Genomic DNA, 8,788 nt, shown 5'->3' with positions numbered 1-8,788 from the left:
GGATGGCCGCCCAAAATTTTTGAAAATATTTTTATACTATATAGAAATATTTAATATTTTAAAAATTAGCCCCCCAAAAATAGGACTTCCCCCCCCCTCTCCCCAATTATTTGAGTCAGTTCAATAATTTTCTTAAGAAAAATTGTCCAATTGGTTAGAGTAGTTATAGAAAATGTATTGTTTCTCAAATCCATTTTTTGTTGTAAAATGTGTTCTCGTATCTCATAAAGTTTTGGATCATTCATATTTGAACACTTCATTAGTTCAATTGAAAATTTTTTTACTCACAATGGGAGACAATTTGGTAACTTATATTGAAAATGGAAATTTTAAAAATTTCACTATAGAAGATGGTGAAAGATGAATTTAACTCTATAAAACATTTAATTTTAAGGATTTCACTATGAAAAATACTAAATTTTGTGTGTGTGTGTGTGTGTGTGTATAGATGTATGTGTTTGTGTAGGTGTATGGAAGTTTGTATAGACAACAAATTAGTAACACAAATTGGCCCCTCCAAACAAAAATTTCTAGCTCCGCCCCTAAGCATAGTATTACGTTATAGAGTAGTTGAAACTTGAAACTATGAAGTTTTGATGTGTATGTTGATATACATTTGACCCCTAAAGGTTGTAACTTGTGACTTTTGAAGCACACAATGGTTGGTTTTGTGAAATGCTTAAGGTAAGTGGGAATTACTCACTACTCTCTTATACGTCATCCTTTTGTTTTTTAACAAACCAATTTGGATGTTTAATTTTCGAAATTGAGACATTGTACTTATACTCTTTTTTTTTTTGGCTACATCAAAGATATCATTGTACTTATACTTTTCTATGCATATAATGTCACCAACCGTTTCCGTATAAATGACTATCATGCTCTCTTTGTTTTTGCCTTGGAAAACTTGGAAATCAAGGATCTTGGAGATACAAGAAAATCTTTGGGATAGAAATTCGTAATGATAGAGGGGCCGGTAAATTATGGCTTTCCCAAGAAATGATATCTTTTTATCCCATTTGTTGCCCATTCAAAATATTCTCATAGTATGTCCTAGTTCAGATGAGGAACTAGGATATATGTTCAAAGTGCCATATGCTAATGTAGTTAGGTGTTTTTAACTTTTATGTACTCGAATGTGTGTACCAACTACCAAGCCTAATATTTATCTTCCAATTAGTGTGGGATCATATGGCATATTTAGGACAAGAGTATTGGAATGCAGAAAATGAATCTTAAGATATCTTGCCTGCAATGTTACTATGGTATTTTATAAGATTAGATAACTTGAACCAAAGTTATGGATTAAATGTAGAGGATATTGATTCTAGGATGTGTTTATGTTCATTCGTGACCCAATTTGTTGGAATTCTACCTTACAAGACTTTTTTTTTTTTTTTAGAATACTAAATATTTTAACACACACATAAGAGGAGAGGGGAGAGAGTTGCTCTATCCATAGTAGACATAGAATATATGATATTGAAGAATTTAGACCCCAATAGCGACCAATTACCAATTTTAAGCCAAGCCAAATAGTTAATCACTTATGAGTGATCGTTCCATTTGAGTGATCGTTCCATTTGGTTAATCTTGCCACACAAACAATATTGCTAAAAGCAAGGTGCGTAAAATAAAGAACACACTAATATATTTACAATGTGAAAACTAATGACAAACATTAAATGAGAAAACACATCAAGGGTTTAGTCACCAACCCAGGGCTGGCCAAGATTGTTTGAGGCCTAAGGTGAGAATTTTATAGGAACCTTTTTACATCTAAATATCACTTAAATAATATTTATTTATTTTTATTTAATTTCAAATCCATTATTAATTCTTACTTATTTATATGACTAATTCACCCAAAGTAAGCTAATGATAATTACTATATAGGTTTTACAAATTGGCATATCACCAATAAAAGAAAAGTCATTCAAACATTCATTTTATTATGTTATTTAAGTAACACTGATCATATTCCTGTCACATCAATTTGTAAATTTTTTTTACTAAAATTTCTATTAGTTTTAGCATTTTTCATACACTTAATGGTGACTGTATTGTATTTTTATTAATTCATTTTGTGTGTGTGTGGAGAACATGCTAAACTTATTACAAATTTTACTACAAAAAGCTTACATACTAATGTGGCAATGAGGTAGCACTTCAACAAAAGAATAAATGAGTATTGAATTACTTCATTGGTAACATATCAATTTGTAGGGCCTATATAATAAAACTTGTAATATACTAGCATAACTCTAATATTTTAAGCCTTCTTAAGATTGGAATAAAATATACACCTACCTCACGTACACTTTTTCTTTAATTAACAAAAAAAAAAAAAAAAAAAAAAAAAAAACAAACTTACCGCCCCATGTTTGGGGGCCTTTTTATGTCAAGGGACCTTAGGCCATGGCCTAAATGGCCTAGGCCTAGGTAGGGCTGTCCACGGGTCGGTCCGGGTCGGGTTTGTGCCCAACCCGGAACCGACCCGATCACTTCGGGTCTCCTAAACATGGACCCGCCGCCGACCCGCCGACGGCAACAGTTCGGGTGGTCGGACGTCAAAATTTTCCGGTCGGTTTCCGGTCGGACTCGGATTGTGAGAATCGCGCTGGATTTTTGCCAAAATCTTCTTATTTTTGCTGGATCTGACCGGATTTCGAAGAGAGCTTGGCTGATCTCAACGAGCTTAGGCCAAACTTGAAGAGATCTTGGCAGATCTCAACGAGATCAGGCTCGATCTCGAAGAGATCAGGCTAGATATCGACGAGATCTCGCCGGATCTCGACAGATCGGACAAAATCCTACCGGCGAACTACTTCAATCGACGGAGAAAGATTTTCCGGTGTGTTTTCCGGTCGGGTCGGTTGAAATCGGTTTTCCATGCTTTAACCCGTCAACCGACCCGCCGGACTCAGATTTTGGGATCGGGGATCCGCCGCCGACCGTCACCGGCGTCGGGTCGGTCGGTTCTCGGGCCGGATCGGACGGGTTGGGCGGGTGAGTCGGTTACCGGGTCTGGTTGGACACCCCTAGGCCTAGGGCTGGCCCTGCACCAACCCCAAGGAACAAAATCCACTAAGTAAAATTGAAGTGCTTAATATTAATATTAAGCCTAATCTCTATTGCTACTTCTAGTAGATACTTACTCATATGAGCACAAGCAGCTCCAAATCCTTTGACTCTTCTACTATGTATTTTCTTGACACGATCTTCCCGGTTGTGACTCCAAGAATCTCTTGAAAATTTAATCTTTGTAGCAAACCCTGGGAATTGCTCTATAGCTTCAACCTTAATATGCACTAAGGCAGCAACAACACTGTATTGATTCTTCTATACTTGCTTCTAAACTCAAGGGTTGAATAGATGGAAGGTAGGGTTTTCTATCCGAATATCACAAGATTTTCTCTACAACCTTGTAAAAGCTCTAATTAATTGGCACTTTAATTAGGGCAACAAAAAAAACCACTTATGCAGTTGACTTAATGAGAAACACATCAAATAAAAAACTGAATTTGCGATTCTCGATCAATCAAGGACGTGTTGAGTGGTTATCGAGATTCCAAAATTGCTCTTTCCTCGAGCTGATCTTGGGTTTTCGTCTTGAATGCAAAATACAAATACTTAGACTCAACATTTTTGTCATGAGTTGCCAACTTTCAATCTATTGAACATATAACATATAACAATAATAGAGGCAATAAAAGAAGCAGCATGGCTTCAAGGACCAGTTAATGAGCTTGGCTTCAAACAAGATAGCATGACGTTGAATTGTGATAGTCACAACATAATTCACTTGATAAAAAAGAAAGTATAAATGAAAGAATTAAACATAGTGATGTGTAGTATGACAAGATTAAAGAATAATTTTTTGAGAGAGATATATCTCTTTCAAAAATCTATACTGATGAGAATGCCTCTAACATGTTGACAACGCTAATTCCTAATAATAAGGTCCAAGTATTACTTGAACTTAATCAGATTCTGCAGTATGAAATAGTCTTTAGGGACTTGGGTGAAGGCATAGGAGGAAATCCACTCCCATAACTTGATCCAATTTAATTCAAAGTGGAGATTTGTTAAAGTGGAATGAATTAATTAGCGGTGCATTGTTTCCTTCTGTTAGCCAAACTTGTTCTGATGAGCTTCACTTAGAAACTATGTCCTTTTTGGTTTAGGCAAAGCTTTAACCGACTTAGGACCTCTTGCCATATTTGGCTAAGGTTGCACTATGGATTGTTCACCTAACTGACTTTAAGCAAGCTTTAGTTCTTTGTAGTACATAATTTTCTTGGTCTTTCATGCATGAGAGTTCAAGTACTAGGCTTGATCTAAACTTGTGTCGTGAGACTAAAGAGCAGCATAAGAAAGAGACTTCTTTAGGGTCGGTTATTGAGAGAGAGAGAGTCTTTTAGTGTATCCTTTTTTTTTAATAGCTTTGCCATTTTCTATATTACCTAACCACGTGTGATTCTTGTTTTCATTGTAATGCTTGTTAACTTTTTTTCTTTTTCTTTTTCTTTTTCTTTTTTGATATTGGTTTAAATCTTAGGTGTGATATTGCACAACACATAAAGTGTTAATTCTGGGAAGGTACGTAGCCTTCTGGCGTGGCTCTTAAAAATTATGGCAGGCAGAGTGGTAGGCATACCCCAAAAGAAAAGAGACTTAACTTCTAGTTCAAGCTTCTCGTATCCTAGTCATGTATGAGTATACATTTGTTTTTACAGCCAATCAACCGTGTGTCTAACAAGAATTTTAGACACACTAATGCTTCAACATGGTTTGCATTGATTGGTAATTATTTTTAGTCCGAATAATGCTATAGGCACAACAACTTTCACAACAGTTTTAACAATAGTTGAATTGATTGTTTTTTATTGATTCTCATATGGACTCGCTCTTGACATTACTTTATCATCTACCATTAACAATTTGTCACCTCAAGAGCTTAAAATATTTTGTTAAAAGTTTTGTGTGTATGCAGTTATTACCTCAGCTCTGCTCATCAAAAAGAATTTGGCTGGGACCAGTAAATCATCTAATTTCCAGCGCCATGCAGGTCACATGTGGGGGCTCCTTGACATTAAGCAGTCGAGAAAAGGCAATGGAATATTATTACTAATGAAGCAGAAATTTATGGCAAAAATAGAGCACTAGGTAGACAAATGGGTCTTGGCTGTTACTAAAGTCATCATTGCCTTTTCTTTTGACGTTGAGAATCATCATTAATCCTAATATCACTTTAGAGAAACAAAAAAATGAGAATCCAGATAAGCTATTGTGAATGCATGAATGGCAGCAACCTATTAGTGATCAAAATCATGCATAAAAAGCACCGACTGTGCAAATGATGCTCAAACACGGTTTATTAACTAATGGCTTCCATCCTTTTCTGGAATTCCCTTGCTCCCCTAGTTCCTGACTTCAGATCAAATTCACAAGATCACCATGCATTGGCCAAAAGCCAAATTTGTAATGGAGTGAAACAAAAAAATAAACTATGTTTGTGCAATTGTGCTTGTGGTAATGATGAAAGAAAGTTGGGTAATTGAAATTCCTGCCCCTTCGCTTTCATTCCAAACTTTTCTGTGGACCCCCTTTTTTTTTCTTACCTATAACCAAACCTTGTAGTATCTCCTCTTTTTTTTTTCACTTGTTATCTTCACTTCCCCTCCTATAATACTCAAATACTCAAGGTATCAAAGACAGAACGCAAAGCAGCTCTGAGAGAAGGCTGGCTGTCCCAGTGACAGAGAAAGAGAGGAGTGCTATCTTTGATGGGTAATCACAGGTTTAGATTGTCGGATATTATGCCAAATGCCTGGTTTTATAAGCTCAAAGACATGAGCAAAACCAGGAAGCATAACTCCCGTGACCCCATTAAGAAAAAACCACCCTCAACAACCACCACAACATCACCAAGATCCTACCTTTCTCAGCCGAGACACTCCTACTACTCCACTAGGTCCGACAAATCCTACAATTCGACCAAAAATTGCTTAAAAGCATCAGAAACTCATTTCCATAATCCACCTAGAATATCATCCAAGAGAAGAACCGACAGAAAATCTATTTACAAACCGTCTCCTAGACTTGTCACCTCCTCTGTCTCAGCCAAAAGTTGTAGCTATCAGGCCACTGACTTTACTTGCAATAAGCCGAATCCAATAGAGTCACCAACTTATTGTGTCTCTCCCAATGATACATTCACTGACTCTGACAGCCATGAATCTGTTCTTCCATCCGATTCAGAGTCTGAAAACTTTGCAGCTCCTGCTTCATGTGAGTTAGCTTCATGGTCGAGCCCTTGTGATTGTAGACTCAGTTCTTCAACTGCTGATATTATCATCGACATGAATAATGAATCCTTTACTAGGGAAGCGAAAAAGCTAGATAGAATCGATACAATTTTGGAGCTAGACCTTCCTCCAATTTTGACAAAGCCAGTGAAATCTGATGATAACACCACTGAAGCCACTAAGTTCAGAAGTTCATCATCTAAGTCTTCTGTCAAAATTGTCAAGGAGGAAAGCATTAAGACTCAGAAGGAGCATAAAGCCAGACCTCTTCTTCGAAGGTCCTCTTCTAATTCTACAGGTATAAGACTCAGAGCCAATTCTCCAAGACTTGCGAGCAGGAAGATTCAGTCCTTTGCCAGAAGAAGCTTGTCCTCAAAGAATAAAAACCTTCCAGGGAGTTTTGCTGTTGTTAAGTCCTCCTTTGATCCAGAGAGGGACTTCAGGGATTCAATGGTGGAGATGATTGTGGAAAACAACATCCGGGCATCGAAGGATTTGGAAGAACTACTTGCTTGTTACCTTTCACTGAATTCGAATGAGTACCATGATCTCATTGTCAAGGCGTTTGAGCAAATCTGGTTTGATATGGCTGACCTCCGATTGTAAGGATATGGGATCATGATATGCATATAATCTTGTCGGTGTCACTACTTTCGAGCACCCTTTCTCGGTCTCTCTTCTTTGCATTCCTCTGCTCCCAAGTTAAATATCCATAGATAAGCTAGATTTTCAATCTTTGCAGTTTAACTACGCGGTAGGGTGATCAATTACAATTTGCTATTAAAGAATAACCATTGATTTCTCAGTGTCTTTTTGGCTTCTTTGAATTTATCAATAATCCCCAGCTTATAATCAACTCTAGCTAGTAGCCATAAAAAAGTTCTATTTGTTCAGTATTTTTCCTAGATTTCCATCCATTGGATTCAATCATAATTGAATGTTACCTCTTTAAGTCTGTAGTTGTTTACTTGTAGAGCATAAAATAGGCGTATAGTGTTCGGGGGATAACATTCCGAAATTATGAGAAAAACAATATATCTTCAATGAGCATTTTCTAAATTCCAAATTTTGGACGATCCATTCATGAAATGGGGTTCTTTTAAACACAATTGTACCATTCCATATGAGAGAAGTACATATTATCTAAATTTGAAATGTTATGGAAAATAAAGAAAAGATGAGAAGTTTTGAATCCTGAATATCTTCCATGAAAGCACGCAACACTGTTGTTAAGTTAGGAGATTTTTTGGCAAGTTAAAAAGTTACATTTTCCGTTCACTTGATTGACATCACATGGCAACCCATGTTTACAGTGGGATTTACATAATTTGGACAATTATCAATTTATTCAGCGTATATTACGTTTTTGAATTTCATATAAATACAATTGATTGCTCAAATCTCTTAATTTACTCAAAGCAATCAATTATTTGATTTAATGTTCATGGTTTAGAAAGTGAATCATACTTCCCAAATACTCTTTCTCAAGTTTTGCATTAAATCTTTGATAAAATATGTAACATGCAAAAAATGAAACCAAAACTTGAAACTATATTTTGTACTTTTTTGGACTCTGGTTCTTCTATTAAAAAAGACCATGTGGTACCACTAAATTACAAGATTCTTGGATTTTTCTTCTTCTTTTTAGTGCAAGAAAATTAGTGAACAAAGATAAAACAAAGTATGAATCAATTTAGGTACTTTGAAACACACATAAAAGTAACATCATTAAAAAGGCAACTCCCCCTCAATGAAACACACACAAGAAATGCTCGTCTGAACAATGGTGGAGCAAGAAATTGTTTTAAAAGGGGGCCAAGCTAAATATATTGATATTTTAAATATATATAAATAAATTATAAATAAAATAAAATAAAATAAAAAACACAACGCAATTTTAAGGACGCTTTTTTTTTTTTTTTTTTTGAGAAACAAACATACACATACACAAGAGAGAGGGAAAGGGGTGGTGTGCCTTTGTGTTAGAACCCCTTTCCCTCTCTCTTGTGTGTATATTTGTTTCTCCAAAAAAAAAAATGTCTTTAATATAAATTAACAATACTAAATGAAAATTTTTCTTATGTTTATGAATGATAAAATAGAACATGTCCCAAATTTTTAACCATAAAAATCATAGGGTCCGGTTAATGTAGCATACATTAATCATCCATTTTTTGGAAATATTTTATGGAGAATTGAAAAGGTTGTCAAAAAAGTTAGTAACTTTTTCAATTTTGTAAAACCGAAAATGATATCACACTTTCTTCTAATGATAGTGTAAAAAAGAAAAAAAAATCATGCATTTATATAATGAAATTAATGAGTTACATGTTACAAAAACAAAAAATGAATATTAGAAGATGAAATGAGACATTGATACTTTAAAGGGGTGTTTGTGTGTGTGTAAAAATTTATATTAATATCTCTCTCTCTATATATATATATAGAGAGAGAGGGTATAGAGAGAGAGAGAGATG

General features: G+C 35.3%; 1 protein-coding gene across 1 annotated transcript; it reads left to right on the top strand.

Annotated features, from left to right (window-relative positions):
- Window positions 1-5,414: 5,414 nt before the first annotated feature.
- LOC126727224 (transcription repressor OFP4-like) lies at window positions 5,415-7,167 on the top strand. Its single transcript, XM_050432800.1, has one exon. The coding sequence runs from the start codon at window positions 5,790-5,792 to the stop codon at window positions 6,915-6,917; it is 1,128 nt and encodes a 375-aa protein (XP_050288757.1). The 5' UTR covers window positions 5,415-5,789; the 3' UTR covers window positions 6,918-7,167.
- The last annotated feature ends 1,621 nt before the right edge of the window (window positions 7,168-8,788 follow it).

The sequence above is a fragment of the Quercus robur genome, chromosome 1 (assembly GCF_932294415.1).
Source record: "Quercus robur chromosome 1, dhQueRobu3.1, whole genome shotgun sequence".
Taxonomy (NCBI): Eukaryota; Viridiplantae; Streptophyta; class Magnoliopsida; order Fagales; family Fagaceae; genus Quercus; species Quercus robur.
The sequence above is the reverse complement of the archived record's forward strand: the minus strand, read 5'-3'. Positions and strand labels throughout refer to the sequence as shown.

What these genes read in the sequence shown, in the direction of transcription:
- LOC126727224 (XM_050432800.1), top strand. Translation starts at nt 5,790, where the DNA reads ATGGGTAATCACAGGTTTAGATTGTCGGATATTATGCCAAATGCCTGG.